This window comes from Tyto alba, unplaced genomic scaffold, assembly GCF_018691265.1.
Source record: "Tyto alba isolate M040663 unplaced genomic scaffold, T.alba_DEE_v4.0 Super-Scaffold_32, whole genome shotgun sequence".
In the NCBI taxonomy this organism is placed as follows: Eukaryota; Metazoa; Chordata; class Aves; order Strigiformes; family Tytonidae; genus Tyto; species Tyto alba.
In genome coordinates, this window is record NW_024881307.1 from 8,467,521 (window position 1) to 8,489,322 (window position 21,802).

General features: G+C 59.8%; 1 protein-coding gene across 5 annotated transcripts in view; it reads left to right on the forward strand.

Moving 5' to 3' along the window:
- Nucleotides 1-21,802, forward strand: part of SIK3 (SIK family kinase 3) — an 88,200-nt gene that overhangs the window by 58,663 nt on the left and 7,735 nt on the right. For 2 of the 5 annotated variants that reach the window (XM_042800360.1, XM_042800357.1), the window contains exons 5-20: nt 6,052-6,176; nt 6,852-6,975; nt 8,174-8,292; nt 8,600-8,710; nt 8,867-9,010; nt 9,598-9,678; nt 9,791-9,900; nt 10,688-10,841; nt 11,346-11,501; nt 11,973-12,043; nt 15,603-15,746; nt 18,748-18,898; nt 19,706-19,831; nt 20,113-20,198; nt 20,884-20,993; nt 21,385-21,742. In XM_042800360.1, the coding sequence (XP_042656294.1) occupies nt 6,052-6,176; nt 6,852-6,975; nt 8,174-8,292; nt 8,600-8,710; nt 8,867-9,010; nt 9,598-9,678; nt 9,791-9,900; nt 10,688-10,841; nt 11,346-11,501; nt 11,973-12,043; nt 15,603-15,746; nt 18,748-18,898; nt 19,706-19,831; nt 20,113-20,198; nt 20,884-20,993; nt 21,385-21,742 (2,170 nt within the window). The remainder of the gene's footprint in view (nt 1-6,051; nt 6,177-6,851; nt 6,976-8,173; nt 8,293-8,599; nt 8,711-8,866; nt 9,011-9,597; nt 9,679-9,790; nt 9,901-10,687; nt 10,842-11,345; nt 11,502-11,972; nt 12,044-15,602; nt 15,747-18,747; nt 18,899-19,705; nt 19,832-20,112; nt 20,199-20,883; nt 20,994-21,384; nt 21,743-21,802) is intronic. The other 3 variants (XM_042800359.1, XM_042800361.1, XM_042800358.1) reach the window with 3 other exon arrangements.

Here is a 21,802-nt window from a genome sequence, read left to right on the forward strand (position 1 = left end):
CAGGCAGATCGGCAGCTATAGGTACTGCGGTGTTGCAGTACACTGGATAATGGGCAACACTAATACTGAAAAATTGACCCTGTTTTGAGTCCCGTTGCTGGTTTAGGACTTCTTGGAGGCAGGTCAGACTAGGTGAGGGGGAAAGAATGGAAAAATAGGGATGAGGGCGTTTATGGTAGAGCACTGAAGGGGGAAGTGGCGCGCTGGGAATCACTTCGCTGTGCCGCCTGTCAGAGCAGGAGAATAGCCCCAGTGCTTTGGGGATGTTACTCCTTGCAGGGAGAGAGGCTGAAGGTACTGAGTCAGGCCCTGACAGGCTGCTCCCAGTGTTTGGGTGGGCCGTGGGGCGGTTTTGGTCGCCAGGGCCCTTCCAGGCAGCTGGCACCTTGCGCAGGTTCTAGGCTGACCTGACACAGGCCTGCCCGTCTGCGATCCTCTGGTACCTGAGATCGAGCCTTGGCTGCTGAGCTCTGTGATGCGCTGCCCAGACCCGGCTTTATGCACCTCTGTGGGATTATATAGCAACCGACCGAAACAAGAGGGCTTAACAGTGCCCCGGTCGTCTCATTTCATGGGCTTTTGAAGTGGAAGAGCTCATCCTTACCTTTCAATTCTTCTGGAGCCTAACGCACAGCAGAGCATTTTTGGAAAGCACTTTGTTGTCGCCTCTCTTCATATTGTTCCCTGGGGAGCTTGATTGGCTTTTACAGGGGTTTTTTAACTTGGTTTAAAAAAACAAACAAACAAACAAACAAAAACAAACCCAACAGAAACAAGTGCTTAGGGCTACAAAACTTTGCAGTCTGAGCAATTTTAATACTGGGAGTTGGGGAATACTCTTCTAGCTTGATACCATCTTGGAGAAAGAAAACAGTCCTGTTCGTCGTGTTACTGTTCTCTTAGGTACCCTCCGCAGGTGTTAGATTAGAGTTGAACCTTTGATTTGTAGTAAAATGATGGGTAATTCCTTGGGTTTTCCTCCTCCGCGCTTTGTGGGGAGGGAATGGGGAAGGAGTAGAAGGGAGCGTGGAGGACTGCATTTGGACGCTTAATAGTATGAGCCACGTGCTCCTTGGCAGGAGGACGACAACCCGCTCGCCGCCGTTCCGGGAGCAGAAGCTGAGCAAGGGAATGGGCGCTGACGGGGCGCCAGGGGCTCGCGGCGTTCCCTGGGCGCTGGGCGCGGGCACGGAGCGCAGCGCCCTGGCAGCGCGGGGCAGGGGGGCTGCTTGGGCAGGGGGGCTGCTTGGGCAGGGGGGCAGCTCCCGCGAGCGGCTCCTGGGGAGGCGTGTGTAAGCTGCAAAACCTTCCCCGTGTCTGTTGGCGGGGCGGGGGGGTGTCCAGCAAACCAAGGAGGAAGCTAAAACCTAACTCAGGTAGAGACCGGGATGTACAGCTGGATCCCCTAAAGAAATGTCCACGTGAGCGTGCTGAGAAGCTCTCTGAATGTCTGAGAACTGTGGAAACTTTTTTTTTAATCTGAGGGAGTCGGAAACTGTTTTTTTCTTCCAAATCTCTGCTCCCAGAATGGACTCTAGAAGATAGTTCCCACCCTGGTGGTGGTAGTGTTTTGCTTGGCAGGAAGATGGAGTAGCGATTTGAAAAGTAGCCTGGAAAAGCTGATTTATGGTATAGGGTTTTCCAAGTATTAATTTTTATCCCTATAACTCATCAATTACAGCTTGACACCAGCTCTTCCATTGTTCCAAGAGCAAAAAAAGAAGCGATAGCAACTGATCTCTTTCACACCAGACCTCCCAGGATAAACACTCCAGAAACGCACAAAGCCCCCTTCCACGGGGGGGAGGATCGGCTGAGCCTTCACCGCCAAACCCCTTAACCGCGTCTAACGCCAGCCTCTTCGGTAGTGCACGAACGGTCAGCTGCTGGAGGCTGCAGATAAATCCGGAGTGTCTTCGAAGGCTCTGCCTGGTCGGCCTGCTCACTCTCTGCCTGCCGGGTAGCGGCGACAGGGACAGCCTGAAGGACGCGGTGAGCCAGCGTGTCATCTCGACCAGCCAGAGCTGAGGCTCGCTCTGCGGAGCCCCGCCCGTGCGGCCCTCGGCGGCGTGCGTCATTCCGCCAGCGTCGGGGGGTTTTTCCGGACTCTGGCAGGTGCAGACTCTCCAGCGCGTTACGACCGAGCTCCCTTTGCAGCCCCGCGTCCCTCGCTCGGCATTAGTTACGTACCAGACGCTCGGCGAGGTGGCGTGGCAGCCTGGAAGCGGGTGAACGCTGCTGTTCACCCGGTGGTGACTACAAGTGTACTTTTGGGGTTTGGTTGGGGTTGTTGTGGTTTTGTTGTTTTTTTTTTTTTTTTTTTTTTTTTCTTTGATTGATGGCAACTATACCATTTTTCCGTAAACAGTAAGATACAAACAGTTACCCTCGTTCTCATTTTTCCCATGGATGCTTTTTCTCCCGTGTACCTTCTCAAAGTCTGAGTCAGTAGCTTCTGGCACTGTGTTCCCTTGTGCTCCCAGTCAGAGAGTTCAGCCAGGAGTTGAGATTATTGCTAAATACCCAGGCCTTCCTGGGGTATGGTTTCAGAGAGGAATGTGATCTATGCATCGCTTTGCATTCGTTTGCAAGAGCCCGCTCCCTCTTTCACCTTCCGAGGATAAAAGTCCCTGTTGTGCAGACACTGACGCCAGCTCCCTGAAGCTGTGCCCCGAGGAACCGTGAGGGACTGGGCCCGCTTTTTTGTAGCCCGGAGATGTTTCTGTTAAATGTTCCCCCCACGTCTCACATCATCGTGACTTTTACCTTGCTCTTTCAAAACGCCCTTTTCCCTCTGCATTTGGTTGTGGAATGAGGCTTAGTTGCTCCCCGGGGATCTGGATTTATACAACTCCTCGGACTGGGGTGACTTGTCATACTTTTGAAAGTTTATTTAAGCTGTACTTCGGTTCTTGTTTGGTTTAGATTTTACTTTGTTGCTTCGGGCTTTTCCAGTTCTGCCCCTTAACTCCTGGGGCCCTCTAAGAACCCCGCTCTTCCCACCAGCCTTGACCTGGGTTCACGCAGCCTCGGAGCGGCGCCGCGTGTTCGGCGGGGCCGGCTGGCTCCAGCGCCGGCGGAGACGAGCAGCGTGCCTCACCCGGAGCCCGGACGGTGCCGGCGGGAGCCGCGGCTCTCCCCGGGGAGAGGCTTCTCCTGCCCGAATGCGGGGCAGCCGGCGGGGCGGGGGGGGGACACACGGCAGGAGCTCTGGGACCTGCTTGCGGCATCCCGGCCCTTCGAGCGGGGACTCGGCGGGGCAGCCCACCGCCCGCCGGAGCGAGCTGGGGTCCCGCGGGCTAATTCCAGCCCCGGGTGAAAGCGGGGTGAGGCTCCCGAGCCGGGCGGGCCCCTGTGGCTGGTGGGAAGCAGAGGGGGGGCGGCTGTGGGGTGTCGGCGGCAGCCGGCGCGGCCCAGCTCTGCCCTCGCGCGCGACGCGACGCGGCTTGCTTGCCGTGCCTCTCTCCTGGGCCGAGCTGGGGCCGGGGGGCCGGGCTGCACAGGGCAATGCTCGCCGCTGCGAAAATACGCTCGGTTCCCCAAGTGCTGCAAAGCCCACTCTGATATGTACGAGGATCAACAACTATAGCAGAATAATTCAGTCAAAATACGTGAGGTCCCGAAATCCCAGCGTGTTTTTGCACGGTTAGAAAGAGTTTACGTCTCAACCCCGGTACAAATGCTTTGTTGTGAGGAGATGGGGGCACATTTAGTGCCGTCGTCCTTATTGCTGGCGCCGGTGGCCATAATTCAGGCACCCGTTACACATCCGACTTCAAATGTGAGGCAGGGCAGCCCATAAGCTTGCAGAGGTGGAAAAGACAATTGTGCAGCTGTGTACTGTTTCCCTGAAATAGTCCTCCAAAGGCTGGCTGCTCTTGCTCTGGAAGTTTAGATGACTTTGTTTCCGACAGTAAAAACCCAAAGGGTGTTTAAGTGCCTCATTTTGATACTGTGATGCTTTTACAGATCGCTTGCCGTCTCCGTGCTCTGCTCTGAGCAGCGCTGCCTGTACTCCAGGTGCTTCCACAGGATCACGCCGCTCTGGGTCGCCTTCACGAGCGTAAACCACCTCTGCGCCGAGGGTTTTGGCCCCGCGAGGAGGAGGGAGGGTGGCTGCACCCTCCCGGAGCTGAGCTAGCAGGAGCTGTGCCGAGCTGCGCTGGCGGTCGGCTGAGTTTTCCAGAAGCTCTTTGGAGGAGGAGAGCAGAGGCACCTGAAATGAGGTCATGGAAAATCCTCTAAGGAAAGCGGCGACCGCACGCGGGAGCACGGACACCCCACGCCCCCCCCCCCCCCCCCCCAGTTAGCGCGTTGTCGCAGGGTGCCCGTGGGGTTTTCTGGGCCTCCCGTGGGGTGTTGGCCAGCGCTGGCCTCGCTGCTGGCCCGCTCGGGGAGCTTGGGGTGACCCCCTGGGCGCTGCTCTAAAGGGGCTTTTGTCTGGAGGACGACAACCGTTTTCCTTGTGGCAGGGTAATACTGAATGGGTTAGGATAAACCTGTCGTTTTGTATGGTTTAGGAAAACAGACTTTTCTTGTCGGCTAAAGAGTGCGTGCCAAAGTCCTTACCTTTTAAAGCATGGATGAAAGACCGCAAGCAGATAAAAATGGAGATGGGTCTTCGGGATTAGTGTGTATTTACCTCAAGAAATGGGGAGAAAAAAGTCTGCCGCTTTTGCATCTCGGATATCCTTTAGCATTTGTGTACCTGTATTAAGATAGGCGTTTTCAGTGACTTCTCCTTTGCGCAGCATTGGGATCTTGTGCTTCGCCGGCAGGTGGGCAGTCAGCTGTGCATTATCCCAGATACGGCGCAGTTCTGACCGGTGACGGAGTCAAAGTGAGCCTTAAGCTCTTCCTGAGAGATTGTCACTTTCGGCAGCCGTACTGAGCGTTTTTGCCACGATGCTCTTGGGTTTAATCAGTTAGAAATTGCAAACTGAGTATTTCTGGCCCTCCTTGGGTTTCTTGCCGGCATTTCTCACACAAGCCTGCCGTGAGGCTCTGCCGCTGCTGGTTGCAAATGCCATGAAAAACACCCTTGTTGCTGTGGGTCCCCGTCCGCGCGCATTAATGTCACTCACCCTCCTGCCGGCGCGGTTCTGGCAGAAGCACCGGCGCAGCAGTTCGCAGATAACCCCTGTGGCACCGCTCCTTCTGGTAGAGCTTCCTTCTAAGGACACCGCCTTCTCGGGACGTGGGGACGCCTCTCTGTGACCCTCTATTTGCTGTGATTCAATTGAGGCGAAAGAGAAAGAAATCGTTAGTGAAGATTTTCTTTTTATAAGGAAGAGCTCGGTTCTCTTGAATCCGGACTTTGGCTCCTTTACACTTCCCAGTGCAAGTCCCAGCTGGGTGCCAGGGGGTGGCAGGTTAATTAGCAGGGAATGCCATCGGTGCCCACGTCAGCTGATGGTTGACTGCCTGTAAGGTTAAGCCCTTTCTTTTAAGTTCTCTTCCAGGATTTATTATTTGCTGTTGGTGAGCGATTTGACTTGGTTTGTAGAGCTGCCCGCCATAACTGAAGTTTGCAGTTCATGTCGTGCTTTGTGGAAAATCAAAATTTCCCGCTGTTTTTCCCTTTGTCCCCGTTCTGCCCTTGCGGGTGGCTGCCCTGGCCCTGATGAAGTTGTGAAACTTGACGCTGGAGAAGCTGAAGGTTGGAAACAAACGCACAGGATTTACGTGGGATTTCTTGAATACGAGGTAGAAGCCTCCTTCCAAACCTTCCAGCAGCTCAAGTCGATCCACTTGCTGGAAATCACGTGCGTGAAGAGTTTCCAAACTTTGGGACTGATCTCTGTGTTCCGCTGGGCAGGAGCAGCGTGGTTACCGTACGCGAGGCAGGCCGTGCCGCGCGCTGGCCAGGTGCCTTCAGCGCTGCTCGTCTCGCCCCTTTGGCACTCCTCATTCCCTGGTGTCTGCGCAGCAGTTGTCCGTTACGGGGCTGTACGTGACGCTGCGAGGCTCGGCGACTGACTCGAATGCCATTTCCTTAGGACAGCTGGAGTGGATCGTATTCCTCTAATCGCTTCTCTTTTATCCTTTCAGATTTTGGGTTCAGCAACATCTTCACACCTGGTCAGCTGCTTAAAACCTGGTGTGGGAGTCCCCCCTACGCTGCTCCCGAGCTCTTCGAAGGAAAGGAGTACGATGGGCCAAAGGTTGACATTTGGGTAGGCGATGAACCACTTTCTCTCTTACACTCATCTAATTTTGTTGCTCTGGTTGGCTTTGCTTCCCGAATACTTAGCGCACGTCCTGGAGAAAAGCCCCTGATACGGCAAAAAATGTTTTGGTTTGGTTTGGGTTTTTTTTTTTTAAGAAATGCATGTAACCTCTTATTCTGGCCGCTATGTCACGTTTCCCTTACTGGGAGGCATGGTGCCAAAATTGCTAGTTGCCCAGAAACGCGTTTTAATTAAGCTCCCCCAAATAGGGTTCACTTTGCCGCTCCTGGGTGGCAGGGAATTTACTGCGGTAGGGCTTGGCCTGGCAGAGCTGGAAGGGTTTGCTCTAGAAGGTTTGTGCAGGGAGCACGTTGGCGCAGGCTCGGGACGGGCTCCTCCGTGGCACGAGCCGTGCAGCACAAATCCTGCTTGGCCCGGCGGTGCTCGCCGGCCCGCGCTCCGGCTCCCGAGGCTCCAGAGACAGCCTGAACCGGGCTGGAAGTTTGCCGGAGGAGTTAAGCTGGCCCGGGACTGAGATATCAGCGAGGCCCGTCCCGAGGAGATTAGCGTTTTCCCCTTTGTTATCACTTTATTCTCTTTAAACCCCGTTGGCTGCAGTTAGCTGCAGTCTCCCGGTCTCTCCCGCGATCGCTGCTGACGTGACCTTTGTTTTGGACGCAGAGTCTCGGCGTGGTGCTCTACGTGCTGGTCTGCGGCGCTCTGCCCTTCGACGGGAGCACGCTGCAGAACCTGCGGGCGAGGGTGCTCAGTGGGAAATTTCGCATTCCATTTTTCATGTCCACAGGTACGGGGCGCGCGCACCGCGGCGCCGGCAGCCCTGAGCAGGCGCTGGCCGCGTCTCTGTTTGCAGATGCTTGGGAGCACTTAAATCATAGTATCCCCGTTGATTTATGTGCCAGTGAAGTGGTGTGCCAGGAAGCTTATCCGCTGGATGGTGGTTGGTAGCGTAAGCTAAAATGAGTTCTGAGTCTAGAATTTAGAAACCGAAATACTCTTCCGTCAAACCTCAGCTCTCGTGTATATAGCTACGGAAACTACAGCAAAACGTTAGCAAAGATACACTCTTCCTAAATTCTGGGAAATGTGAAAGCTAAAAATGGAGTAGTGACTTAGGAATGTAGAGGCTTTCACTATACCTGTTTTAGGCAGGAAGCTTTTTACGGCATCGTGGCGCACGAATTTCCAGCAGTAGCCTCGTCAGAGACGAACGTCTGTGTCCTCCTTCTGCAAAAAGGCTTCCGAAAGCTTTAGTAGTAAATCTTGGGTTTGACAAGCGTCATTAATTTTCAGAGAAAACCAACTTCACTTGAGAACGAGTCACATGTAGGTTCTCGGTTGCCTGCTCTCAGCCTGAGCAACAATTTTGCATGGGCTGCGTGGAGTTTCCCTGCCGAGAGCTTCCTTGCCTGCCACCTTACCGGGGGCAGGGGTTCTGCTTCTGCAGAAAACGCTGGATAAAACCTGCGAAGGCAGCTCGGGTCCGGCCCCGAGCTGGGGGAGAGCCTCGGCAGTGCCCCCCGGCGACCGCACACGCGCCCCATGATGGAGCAGCCCCACGCAGTGAGCTCCTGCCGAGCGGGGAGCGTGCGGGGGATGCTTCTGCCCTTCCACACCGCCGCAGTGCCGGTCGTGTGCCCTGGCCTGGCCGGTGCCGGCGAGGGACAGCGTGCCAGCGTGCCACCTAGGGGCTCCGGCAAACAGCACAGGGGCCGGCGGCCCGGTGCCTGCCTGCCTCCCATCCTTCCCTTCCTTCCCAGCACGGGGGAAGCAAAGTCCTGCAGCCAGGTGGCACGCCGGGGACTGTGCGAGTGCGAAGCGCAGAAGGAGGGGCAATATTGTGGCTGTGTGCGGCTTCCTGCGGAGAAGCGCCTTGCGCTGCAAGGGAAAAAAAAATCGCTTTCACCCTTGCTGGGCGAGGCCGGCTCCCGCGGAAGCCGGGTCCCCCCCCCCGCGGGTTGCTCAGCCCCTCTCTTCCCTCGCAGAATGTGAACACCTGATCCGCCACATGCTGGTCCTGGACCCAAGCAAGCGGCTCTCCATGGAGCAGATCTGCAAACACAAGTGGATGAAGCTCGGGGAGGCCGACGCGGAGTTTGACAGGGTGAGGAGCAGAAGCGAGCCGGTGTGTGCGCGAGCACCCTTCTGGCCGTTTGCGAAGGCTCGTCCCCGGTGGGTTGCCTTCCCGCTTCCCGTGACTCCTGGTCTGGCTTTCCACATCACTCCTCATCCAAATCTCTGTTTGTGCCTCTCCCCTTGGCGTTGAGAGCCTGAGGCACTGGATTTGGACTTGGCGTGCCTTCCGAGCTCGTGCCAGCTTGCAGCCGGGGCCCGGTGCGCCGGTTCTTCGGAGGGCTGTGACTCAGCCGTGTGGAACGTCGGCACTGAGGTCTGTGTCTGTGCTCTTGCAGCTGATCGCAGAGTGTCAGCACCTGAAGACCGAGAGGCAGATGGAGCCGCTGAACGAGGACGTGTTGCTGGCAATGGCCGACATGGGGCTGGACAAGGAGCGCACAATTCAGGTAAGACTCCGCCGCCGGCTGTCGTGGCCCGCCCGTTCCCGCTGGAGAGCCAACGGCCACGCTTGTCGCCTCTGGCAGCTGAGCAGCCTCAGCACAGGGCGCAGCGGGTTTTGCTGCCTGGCCAAAACCGACCTCTCTTTCCTTTTCCTCTTCCAGTCTTTAAGAGCCGATGCTTACGATCACTACAGTGCAATCTACAGCCTGCTCTGCGACCGTCTGAAGAGGCACAAGAACCTGCGCATTGCAGCATCGCCCAGTATACCCCGGGCCGTGACGTTCCCCACCTCTGCGAACATCCAGGTAGCTCCCGCTGGCGCAGTGTTCTTCCAGCCCTGGAAGGCCAGCCCGCCCCTTACCTGCTAAACTCAGGCTTGCGTGTGGGTGTCCTCGTCCCGGCAGGAGAGCCAGGATGCTCCTCGCCCGAGGACTTTGTGTGTCGTGAGGGTGCCGTAATCCTGAGATTAGCAACGGCTCGTGCGGTGGCTTCGCGGATGCCCTGCGGGCCACGCCTTGTCGGCTCAGTGGCAGAGGACAAGGCCACGGGAGCGAGGGTCGCGGGCTGGCAGTTGGGGTTTGCAGAGCAGGACTGCTGCGTGATGCTTCTTCCTCAGTTTGTGAAGCTGTGCGAGAACTGAGTGTTTGCTTTAAGAGAGGCCGGGTTGTAGGGGAGGCAGAAAAGGTGCTGACCCTGCCTGAGCAGAAGGGAGGAGGGGAAATGAGGCGGCCCCTTGAGAATTAAGAACGAACCGATCTCCACTGGCTCCGGGGTAACCTCCCTGTTCGCAGGTGCCCCCGGGTCTGTGCCCTGGTGTTACCCCAGCAGTGGCGTAAAGGGGCCTGTAAGAGAGGCTAGCTTCGGGTCTTCTCATTTCGATCTCTCTGCTCAGCAGACAGAGCAGACGGGCAACACCATGAGCATCAACGTGCCGCAAGTCCAGCTCATCAACCCTGAGAACCAGATTGTGGAGGTGAGGTACACCCCTTGAGGACCCCTGCAGGTTCTTTTCCCACGCTCGCGTTGAAGCCTCGTGCTCGATCCTCACACGGTATTTCCACATCTCCGCTGTTTTGCCTGCCCAGACTGACGGAACGATGAACTTGGACAGTGACGAAGGGGAAGAGCCGTCACCCGAAGCTCTGGTCCGCTACCTCTCCATGCGAAGGCACACGGTTGGAGTAGCTGACCCACGGTTAGTGTCGGACTCTTCGCTCCCTGATAGAGGATTAAGGGAGCCTGGAGATTTACTCCTAGCACATGACTCTGGTCCTTCTGAGGTCTCGCAGATCTATTCATGTGCTACGCCGGCAGATGAGGGGCTAATGCCCGGAGGGGAGGTGCACAGGACTCGATGCCTGTTGGAGTGGCGGTGGTATATGGTTTTCCGGGCTGGCAAACGCACAGCGTGCCGCTCGGTGCCCGGCCTCTGCCTCGCTGCAGCCAGACCGGGTGGTGATGAGCATCTGCGGCACAGCAGGCGCCAGACCGTTGGTCTCCTGCTGCGAGTGGCGTGGGCTTGCTTCTGCAGGCTTGATTTTTGCTAGATGGAGAAAGAAACCGAGGGCGTCTCTTTAGCAGGAGTGGTTTTTAAAATGTCCCGGCCCCAGTGCACAACTTGGTTGGGACTTCAGCTGAGGATGAGATGCTTTCCTCCTCCTTCCCCATTAGCCCTGTCCGAGCTGCAGCGCTCGCTGGTGTGCAAGCCAGTTCCTCACCTAAGGCGCGCTGCTGTCGAGTCCTAGGCGAAGGTTTTGTGATAAATGCATCCGAGGTGAGCGTAGAGAGCTAGTTCTGGCAAATCGCACCTTGGAGGGGAAGACGGGACAAACAAAACCCAAGGAGTCGCTTGGCTACTCTCTCTGACCGCTTCCCCGAGCAGTAAGAAGCGTCTGTGCACGGGGAGGGCAAGTGCACTGGGCTGGTGGGCGGCTCTCCTCACGTCGTTGCTAATTCACCCGTCCGTGAATGTGGTTGCGCAGGACGGAGGTCATGGAGGATCTGCAGAAGCTGCTGCCTGGCTTCCCCCGTGTCGCCCCTCAGGCGCCGTTCCTGCAGGTGACCCCGAATGTGAACTTCATGCACAGCGTGCTGCCGAGGCAGAACCTGCAGCCCACGGGTCAGCTGGAGTACAAGGTACTGCCCTTGGCACGGGCTCCCTGGCGCAGGCTGTGCCGCGCCAGTGGCGGCGGGGGGGTTGGGGGGGGGGGGGAGTGTGTGTGCTCACGCTCGCTCGCTCTGGGTGCCAGTTCCTGGGACGCCGTGAGCCTCAAGATTTACCCTCTTGCTGCCTCTTTAGGTATGATTCTAGACGGTTCCTCAAAAAGCTGAAGGATGAAGGGACACCCCTGGATGAGATTAGCTAATGGGCTGGCGCGGGGGGGATTAGGGCTGCGCTGCCCGGCTTTGGAGCTGCAGTTGCAGCCTTCCTGGCAACTGAAGCAGAGGGCGGGGATGAGGGGAGTGAAACGCTGCTCCTCCACCGGCAGCGCCTGCCTCTGCCCCGCGTCAGCTCGGAGATGCCGGCGACGCTCCTTCACCTCCCCCGGAGCCCAGGAGGCTCGCCCGCTCTCGTGCCGGGGCGCGGGCGCTGGCCGGATCCGCCGCGGGGTTGCTGAGCGTGCTGTCTGTGCTTCGCAGGAGCAGTCCCTGCTGCAGCCCCCCACCCTGCAGCTGCTGAACGGCATGGGCCCTCTGGGGCGGCGCGCCTCCGACGGCGGGGCGAACATCCAGCTGCACGCCCAGCAACTGCTGAAGCGTCCGCGAGGCCCTTCGCCGCTCGTCACCATGACGCCAGTGAGTAGCAGAGGGAAAGGAGAGACGCGGTGGCGTGCTTGTCAGTACCCTCTCCCGCGGGCAGAGGGGAGTGCCGCCAGGGCGCAGCGCGCCCGCTTGCGAGGAGCCCGGCAGCCGAGGGGCTGCTCCCCTCGGGAGTCGGCAAAGCGCCTGTGAACTTTTTTTCACGGTTGCTTTTATTCTCCTTTTTGCCGATCTAACAGAGGAAACTAAAACGTCCAGCCCGGGCATCGACGCGCATTTCTTCTTCCTTGGCGCGTCGGTACCGATGTGTTTTCCCAGCAGCCGCCTCGCACAGGCCGTTCTGACTGGGGAGGGGATGTTGGGAGGGGCTCGGGGCCGCGTGTCCTCGGCGCTGCAGAGGAGCTGGCCTGCGTCCCCGTGGCAGCCTGCCTGGGAAGGTCGGGCGTCGGCTGCGCGGAGGGGAGCACGCCGGCCGCTCTCAGGAGCCCGCGTCTCTTCTCTCTGCAGGCTGTCCCCGCTGTCACCCCTGTGGACGAGGAGAGCTCCGACGGGGAGCCGGATCAGGAAGCCGTGCAGAGGTAACTCCCAGTCTGTTCACGTTTGCCCTTACTACCTCCACGAGGCTCGCCGCGGCCGAAATAGAACAGGAGCAACCTTATCGCAGGCAACAAAGCTGACGACAGCGAAGGCTTGACGCTTCTTTGGTTCTCGTGGGCGTTGATTACTGCGGGCGGTTCCTCCTCTGACACTGCTGGGTGCTTACAAAGCTGGATCCCCCCCGCCCCGCAACGGTTAGCGAGTGGGGCAGTAGGTCCGCCAGAAACTCTGAAATGCTGAATTCCTTTGCTTAGTGTGCACCAGCATGCCATCCACACTAACCTGCAAAATGAGCGCGAAGTGATTCACCCCTCCCTGCTGCGCGATGGAGGCAGAGGATCTCATCTGTGGCCTTGGGTGTCAGTGCAGCTTTTGGATCAAGACATGCAGTAAACATCCAACTCTGATGCCTTTTAAACAAAGCGAGCCTGCGGGAAATACGGGTACCTCCAGCTTCTAGTGTGAGCAGTAGGGCCTAAAATAGTCCGCTCCAGTAAGGACGGGATGATTAGATCTCAGGCTGGAAACTTCCGTTCTTTTTGTCTGCTCCAAACACATGGTAGGAAGCGGGTAGAATGCGCTTGTACTCTCTCAGTCCCTGGAAACACTAACCATGCCCTTGCTAACATTGCCTTAGGAGCTTTTGCCTAGTTTGTTCTCTGCTGACCGGCTGGTGCACTGTGCGTAGTGGGTGTGGTTACGGAGGGCTCCTCTTCTCCCCCCGAACTCTGACAGTTTTCTGGGTTCCCCGCCAGTCTGTGCAGGCCACCGCCTCCTCCGGGGCTGCGCTCAGGAGAGACAGTCAAACTGGGGGGCTGGTTGCAGGCAGAGAAACGCCGGGGTGGGTGGAGGTCGTGCTCCCGAGCCTGTGGCAGCTCCTCCCGGTGCTCCGGAGCGCTGGGGTGGGGGGTTTGAAGGGTGGGTGTGTGCAGTGACAGATTGTGCAGAGTGTGCGCTGAGGCTCCTTTTGCCTCTCTGAGCTTAGAGGAAAGTCGGAGCGGGAACACCCGGAAGAACTCGCTTCCAGCCCTGCCTTAGACTTGACACAGAGCGCACCTTAGGTTTGCTGAGTAGCCTTCCGCTCTAGTTCTTCACCACCCTCATCTTTGTGCTCGCTCTCCCAGTGATCTCCGGCTTCACGAGCTGCTGTCCGCCCCCCGAGCCAGGGACGTGCTCGTGTCCCTGCCCCAGCGGCGAGGCAGCAGGGTGTGAAAGAAAAGAGGCCAGGCCGCAGTGCTGAGCGGAGGAAGAGCGCGCACCTCCAGGCAGGGGGGGCCGCGCTCAGCCCCGGCTCAGCTGCTGCACCCTGCCCGTGGGGAGCTGTGATTTAGGGCCCGCACTGTCCACTGACAACCCCTCAGGTGGTAGGCAGCCCTTCCGACTGCGCGAGTCAGATAGAGAGCCCTCTGATTCTTGCCAGGCGCTTGCCTGGGCGTCTTACCTGGGCAGATTTCCCCCTCTCCTCTGCTAAGCCCAAAGGTTTTCAGTTGAACCCTGAAGTTAAAGCATAAGCTGGGCTGGGAACCTTTGGAAGCTCCCCAGGCAGCGTTCTGTAGGTTGCAAGCTGCTGAAAGGTTGGGATCCCGCTGAAGGGCGTCTCCTCGCTGCTCTCGGCAGGGCTGCCCTTAGTCCTTTCGTGCCACGTGTTCTTCTTCCACCAGATGGCCAAGAAAAAGCCCCATCCAGGCTGTGTGTTAACTTGCTCTCCACCCGGCTATGTTGCAACATGGCAGTAGCCATCAGAGCAGGGTAAATAGCATCAGCATCAGGGACAGATGCAAATATTTAGCTTCTCCGAACGCTCTGTATGCAGCCACCAGCGAGCAGTTTTTGTCCTTCTTAAGCTGACCTTGAAAACGGAGCGCAGTCTTTGCTCCAGGGAGCAGTCACGTCTCCTCTGAGCTTTGGGAAACTGTCTTCCACCCGAGACGCTCTTATAGCTCATGATTGGATTGTTCCCCGGAGGTCTGAAATAAAATGATCTTAGCGAGCCACAACTGTAAAGCTCTTTGGGAAACTTTCTCCATCTGCATCAAGCGATTCTTAAACAGCTAATGGCACAGACTTTGGCAAGTTACCACAGCGCTGAGCACTCTTCATTCTGTTAACTTGCTGTCTTCTGCTTAAGTGGCTTCGGTAGCTCGCGAGGAGAGGCTGGGCTTGGGGAGGGCAACAGCCGCACCGCTTGCTGCTCCTCTGTGCTTCACGGGTTGAAGTTGCAGGGCGCCTTAGGAGGGGAAGAGAGCGAGGGTGAGCACTCCCCACCAGCAGCCCTGCTGTCGCAGGCCCAGGGCTCTTTGTCGCAGTTGCCGCGGCTGCCTCGCTGCTGCCGGTTGACGAGAGTAGAACTAGCCGGGTTCGTACGCGGGCGCTCGTCCCGCCTGGCCGCCCGTGGGCAGGCTGCTCGCCCCCACGCTCCTCCCAAGCCCTGGCGTCCCGGCTAGGAGCTCTGCTGGTTATCTTTTGGGGTGCTGTGCCCGCCGCTGCTCTGAGCAGCGCTGCGGCCGGTACCTGGCAGTGCAGGTTCAGGGCAGCGGCTGTCGGAGCTGTGCAGCGCGTCCTTGCCGAAGCAGAGGCTCCTCGCTCCGCACCGCGCGCTGCCCCAGTCTTGGAGGGTTTGCAAAGGAGCGGCAGGCTCTCGCCTCCAGTGCAGAGGGTGCTTTAGTTTCAGCTGCCGCCCCGGTGTAAGAGCCGAGCCCCGCCGTAGCGCTGGTGGCTCTGGCTCCAGAGGAGGGGACCCTCTCCCTGCTCCGTTGCCCTTGCTGGTTTGGCCCTGTGTGTCGCTGGGCCATTTCCAGCTCCCCAGAGATGGAGCAGGGACTAGATGGCGCAGCCGGACCGGCCTGGACGCCGGCCCAGCGCTCTTCCTCATGCTCCTCAAACAGCCGGAGGCCCTACTCTTCCCCCCCCCCCCTCCCCGTAATCCGGGGTGGGGTGGCCCCGGCATGCCCTTCCCCTGCTCTGACAAGCTGGCCGCTGCTCCCGGCCGGGCCCAGGGTGTCGCACGGTGGGGCCGAAGTGCAAAGGCTGCCCCGCAGGGGAGCAGCCGCTCCGCTCGGCGCCTGCTCGCTGCCCAGCTCTTGCCAGGATCACCGGTGACTCGTCTCTTGGCTCTGTGCGTGCAGCAGACTTCCCCGTGGCTCAGCGGGGCCTCGGCAGAGGGCGGCAGCCCTGCTGGAGCGGAGGGAATCCACCTCGAGGGCAGGCAGTCACCTGGGTATTCCCAAAGGGATATACCGGCGTTCCCCTCCTCGAGATAAAACCCGGCTTTCCCGCTGGGGAGAGCAAAGGGCTACTCTTTCCTTCTGAGGCTGGCAGTAGCACACAGGCAGCTGAAACCACCCTTGTCCCCCCTAAGCACCGAAGACCCGGTGGTGTGGCGGGCACGGGCAGCGTGCCCCGTGGCCTGCTTCTCCCCAGCTGGTCCTGAGCACTGCAGCAAGCGTTCTTCCTTCCCGTTTACTCTGGATTATCTAACGCTCCCTGTTTTTGGAGTAGTCCCCATCAGTCTCTTATAAAATGTGCTCCTGCTTGTTGCAGATACTTGGCAAATAGGTCAAAAAGGCACACTCTGGCAATGACCAACCCTACAGCTGAAATCCCTCCAGACTTGCAGAGGCAGCTAGGACAGCAGTCCTTCCGACCCCGGGCTTGGGCTCCACACCTGGTACCCGATCAGCACCGGTGAGTAATGGCACCGGCCGTTCGGGCAGCTTTGCGCCAGGAAACCTGCTCCGATGTCGCCTGGAACGGAGCGCTGAGGACATCCCGCTTGGCAGGGAGGGGTGAGGAGGAGGAGGAGGAGGAGGAACGAGTACGAAGAGCAGAGCCCCCGAGCAGAGGGTGTCCGACCGCCCTGGGGACAGCGGAGTTCTGCGCTGGCACGGGCTCCGTGCCTGCGAGTGCAGGCGCCGCAGGGGCAGGGATCAGCTGGCTCTTCCCCGCCAGCCCCGTTCTTGTGGCTGGAGGTGATTTGTGAGAACGGCTGCCGGCACCGGAAGGGTTGGGAATCAGCCACTCGGTTTAGAGAGGAGCTTTTCTCTGTTGTGACGGTAGGTGTCGAGCTAGCAGTAGATAGCAGCTTTTCTGCAGCACGTTTTTGGAGGCAGATGCACGCCAAAGTCATCTACACCAGAGCCTAAAAAAACCTCACTGTTCCGCACCAGAGTTGCGTGTTCTGACTGCACGGTCTCTTTGCAAAGCTCCTCGAGTGCCCTCTCTGATCTGAACCCCCGATGGGAACGCTGTGGCGCAGGGAAGCTGGGGAGGGAAGAAAGGCACAGTGTCTGGGAGGGAGGGAGCGGATGCGGATTGGATCTCAGCCCGCCAGAAGTGGCTGGGTGGGGCGCTGGCTCCCGCTGGCGAGCGCTGGTAGGGTGACCCGGGGCCCTTGGCGCAGCGGGCGGGCTGGGGGCGCTGAGGCCACAGGGCGGGCGGGCGTAAAGCCTGTGCTCCCAGCCTCGGCGCGGGGCGTGCGGAGCAGCCGCGGGCGGCGGAGTCTGCAGCCCGCGGGGCTCGCCTGCTGCGAGGGCAGGCGCCTGCCCGGCGCGGCTGGGGCTCCTGTCCAGTCATCCAGCCAGCTCACCCCGGCGAGCTCGCCAAAGCGCTTTTTATCGTGGCCAGATACCTGCTGAGCTGAGCACTGATGTAATCAGCAGAGGCAGGTGAACTCTGAGCAGACTGAGGCAGTGCTAGTGCCACGCTGGAACTCCGGAAAACCTGAGATAAGCACCTCTCTGCCCCGAAGTTACTCCCTCACAGAGGTGCTTGGGGGATGGGAAGAGCAGGAGGGGAGAGATGTCTAGGGTCACAGCTTGATAGGAGGAGGAGTGCAGCTTGCAAAACAACCAGAATGTGCTGGGTCCTGCTTTAAGGACTGCTTCAAACCACGAAGGTAAGCTGGGTCGCTCACGCCCCGCAGGAATCGGTTTTTGACAAGAATGTTAAAACACGCCTGCCCCGTAAATACGTGGCTGTCACCTCCGGCTCTTGGCTTCGGAGTCGCGAGGCTGTTGTGTGGCATCGCGACCCGGGTGGGATCTGCTCCTTCCACCCCCGGTGTGGTAACGCGCTGTGAGCGTGGCCTAAACGGGCTGCCCCGTGTTGTGTCCCAGACGCATACGGCACAGCAAACCGTTAGCCCATAAACAGACCCCAGCTACTGAGTGGCAGGTGGGTTTTATTTTACCACTTAGCACATTTTAAGCCATCTTCCTACGCAGCACCCGGTTTGGGGCACGATAGCTTAGTATCTGAAGGCAAAATGGAAGTACCGCAGTTGTGCAGGGCGGTGCAATTGTTCTGCCTCGGCCACGTGGGTTTGGGAACCTCAGCGTAATTTCATCTGTAGCTTCTGCTTTCCATCAGTGCGACAGGAGCTCAGGTGGGCCAGGGCAGTGCATTGGGATGGCAGCAGGAGGCAGGGGCGCAGCTCTGTCCTTGGAAAAAATCGCGTGTCGCCTGTAGCAACGGAAGTACATCCTGCTGAGGCAGGGCAGGCGGCGGGAGCTGAACCCAGCGTGCCGGAGAGGGTCCAGCGTCTGTCGCCTCCTGACGAGGGGGAGCCTCCCCGGGAGGAATTGTTGCCCTTTGTGGAACAGGCTTCGGAAAGGAGCCGCGTTCGGAGCAGCCGCGGCAGCAAAGGCGGGCCGGGAGCGCCCCGAGGGGCACCTGTTTGTCAGTACCAGCAGGGCAGAGGTGCCGGAAAGCCCCCGGCCCCGGGAGCTTCTCGCAGGCAAGGGCTGCTGGGGGAGCCCGTGCCGCGCAGCGTTGGCTGCTGGGCTCTGCAGATTGCATTTGCACGGAAAGCGTTAGGGCAGGCAGAGAAACCCCCTGCCCCTCACCGGTGTGCGTACGGCAAGTCAGCTTTGCTGGTGACAACGCGGGCCGTGCCCGCTGGCAGGGCAGGAGCCGGGTGCGCTTGGCTGGGAGAACGGGGAAAAATCTGGCTCCCTCTGACGCTCAGGAAGAAGAAACCTCACAGTGAAGGGAAGGCGGCGGTGGGGCCTCCCTCGGGCACGCTCGCCCCCCACGCGCCCCCGTTCTGGCCACCCAGTGCCCAGTCCAGGCAACGGGGAGGCTCTGCACGCGGGGCAGCAGCTCGGTTCGTGCCTTAGAAAGACTTCCCCGGCTGCGAGGAGTTACCATCCCGCCCTCTTTCCAGTTCAGCGCATCTCTAGGCATGGATGCCAGTCCCCTTCCTCCTCCGAGGCCGCAGAACATGCCAGGCTTTTTTCTCCAAGTGCCCCCTCCTGTGTTCCACAGGCATCAGGTGTAGTCAGGGGCCCCGGGGGGCTGGAAATCTCCAGAAGTGGCCACTCGAAGAGGTGAATTGTAGATTTTTTTTTTAGGAGGCTGAATGGCTTCCGTAAACCTTTTCCATCTGAGGGATTAGATGCCTCCGTACGGATGGACGGTGTGTTGCTGCTGTCTGGAAGCTGGTTGGAGGCTGAGTCATCCCCAACCTTAAAGCACGTTTACCTGCACAGGCACTGAGGGTACCCGGTAATCCCGATTCCCGTTCACGGTGGTGATGGTGATGGCACTTTTATTTCTTGATCTAAAACATGGTTTATTCCGGGTGAGTGGGCAGGTGGAACTTGGCATGGCTGGTGTGACTTAAACGTCTGCGTGCCAGAGTTTGTTTTGAAGCTGGCGTCGCTAACCCACTTCCCCTTGTGTTCAGTTCTATTTACAAGGACTCAAACACTCTGCACCTCCCCACCGAACGCTTCTCCCCGGTTCGGCGCTTCTCTGACGGTGCTGCCAGCATCCAGGCTTTCAAAGCCCACCTGGAGAAGATGGGCAATAACAGCAGCATCAAACAGCTTCAGCAGGTAAAAGGGCGGGGGGCGGGTTGGGGGGTGGGCGTCCTCAAAAGAGCCTCTGCAAGGCCTTTTCGTGGTCCCGGCCTTGCTGCTTCGGGAAGCAAGAAGCGAAAACGTTGCCGCTCCCGGCTGAGGAGACGCGGTGGGGGCTTCCCAGCCGAGGAGCTGTTCCCCCTCTGTACGGGGGGCGGCGACCCTGCCGAGCGTCCTCGAAAGATACGTGCTGCTGGCCTGCAGGCTGGGCCCCCGGGGGGCTCGCACCCCCCTTTTCCTGGGGAGCAGAGCGGCGGGCTCTGCCCCGCGGGTCCCGCCACCACGGTCCGGCTGCGGCGGCTCCTCTCCCGCCTTCTCCGGGGCAGCGGTTTTGGGGCTGTGCCAGGGTGTCCTGGGAAAAGGGCAGTTCCTGCCCCCGCGGTTCGGGGCGTGTTGGACGCTTTTCCCTACGCAGCCAGCGGACGCCTTATCGGTGGCTCGAGCGGGATTTGGCCCCCGGACAGGACTTTCACCTTGCAGCGCACTGGCGACACGAGGTGCTCTTTTCGCCTCGGCGTTACCGTCGCTCGAGCCTCGCGCTTGCGTTCTGAGGGGAGCGGGATGGAGCCAGCTTGGCGTCACGTGCACCCCTTTCTTCTCCGTTGTCTCAGGCTTGGGCTAGCCACCTCGTTGCGCGCCCGGTTCTGTCAAATTTAGTGGATCGGGCTTTTTTTTTTTTTTTAACGCTTCTCCAGGCAGGTTGGCTGCAGAGCGTGCCTTTTCGCGCAGCGACTGCGCTGTGCGCAGAAAGGTCACTGGGAGGGTGTGTTGGGCTCGTTCCAGGAGTGCGAGCAGCTTCAGAAGATGTATGGCGGGCACATGGACGAGAGGACGCTGGAGAAGACGCAGCAGCAGCACATGTTGTACCAGCAGGAGCAGCACCATCAGATTCTTCATCAGCAGATCCAGGTAGCGGAGCCTGGGCCGGAGCTCCCGCAGCCTTCGCTGTGTTCCCCGGCGCCGCGGGGCAGGGCCCGGCGGGGCTCAGCGGGGCGGGCTGGGGAGGCAAGCCCGGGGGCCGTGAGCAGGGATGCTTGCACAGCTGCTGCGAGAGGCAGAGCTGCGGGCCCTGTCCGAGTAGTTGGCGACGCTGGCCGTGTCCCTCCTCGGCAGTCAGTGTTCTCTGAACGTACTGGTTGAGACGTTACCGACTGCAAACGCTTCTTGTTTCCTTCTGGTGCCTGCTTCAGGACTGCATCCGGCCACCCCAGCCATCTCCGCCCTTGCAAGCTCCGTGTGAAAACCAGCCAGCTCTGCTCACTCACCAGCTTCAGAGGTAAAGCGGTGGTGTCGGGACAGCTCTGGGGGACGGGCTTTGCGCTTCCTCGAGGTCGGGGGGTGAGCAGAGGCCCTCAGAGTCCCAGGCAGGGTTGGAAGCGTGGGAAGTCGGAACGGCGGAGCCAGCTCCCCGGGGGAGTGTGCCCGGCCCTTCCAGCCAGATCCTGTCTGAAGGGCTCGCAGGGGCAGGGACACACGATTCAAAGGCACGGCTCTGCTTTGAGCGGGCGACTGGCAGTTCTGCCTTTCGCCCAGCTCGCGCACGCGTTACCGGCGGTAGCCGCTTGCTCTCAGGCTTCCAACTCGGAGCTGCGGCACGTCTCGCACCTTTCCAGGCTGGCGGGTGGGTGAGCGGCCCCGGGCTCAGCCCTGGCTTGCAGGCCAGGCGGGCTGAGTCGCGGGAGAGGAGAGAGGAAGGCTTCTGAGCGGGCACAGTGCGTCAGGAGGGCGAGCCTGTGGCCTCCGCGCCCCCGGGTTTCCCTCGCAGCCACCGGCTTTTGCTCGCTACGTGGGCAAGCCTCAGAAGAGAAGCCAGCCTGGAAAGAGCTCGGGATCCCGACCCAGGGCTTCACGGTGCTCGTTTAAAACAAGAGGAGCGCAGCAGTTGGCATCGGCTCGCGCAGTTGAAAAGGCATCTTAATGAGGAGCAGGCGTGATGAAGAGGTGCTTGTTTCCCCGCGTAGGTTACGGATTCAGCCGTCCAGCCCGCCCCCGAACCACCCGAACAACCATCTCTTCAGGCAGCCGAACAGCAGCCCACCTCCTGTGAGCAGCGGCGTGCTCCAGCCCCACGGTAAGCGCTGACGGCGCGGCAGCACCGTGTGGTCCCCCAGGACCTGCGGGGAAGGCGGGGCGGGGGGTGCCGGGGGCTCGGGCCCCCGCCGCGGCCTCGGCCTCGCGCGGTTTGCTGCTGGCGGAAGAAGATTCTCCATCTGGCCGCGAGGGCTGGTGTTGTCGAGAGCTCGGGAGGAGCTGCCAGCTGGAACGTGCTGCTGGGTTTCTGCTCATGAGGTCCTCGCTCGCTGGGCCCGGGGGCGGGGAGGAGGAAGGGCTGGTCTTCTCGGGCTTACGCGAATCGCTGTCACCTCGGCTTTGTTGTTTCCCTATCCATGCGAGGGGCTCCCGGCGTGGCCCGAGCCTGGCCGCAGGCTGGTGCGGGTGCTGAGGATCTTTGTTCCCCGTAGGTGCCGCCTCCCAGCCCCAGTTCCAAGGGATGCCGTCCCACAGCACCATCTTCCCGCAGTCCGGTAACTGTTCCCCTCCCCCGAGCATGGGGCTGCCGTGCCTGGGCCTGCCGCAGCAGTCGCAGCCTCAGCAGGTCACTATCCAAGTGCAGGAGCCCGGCGACATGGTCGGCACCAACCTGCTGCCAGGGGCCTCGGTGGCCGGGCAGGGGCTGTCCCCCCACGCGCGGGGCATGCCGCTCAGCCCCGGCGCCGGCCAGATGCAGCTGCAGCACCGCGCCAGCCTCATGGCCTCCCTCACCTACGGGCACCGGCAGTTGTCCAAGCAGCTCAGCGCCGACAGCGCCGAGTCGCACAGGTGAGGAGGAGGAGGAGGAGGAGGAGGGGGCGGGCGCCTGCCTCCTGGCCGCGGCAGGCA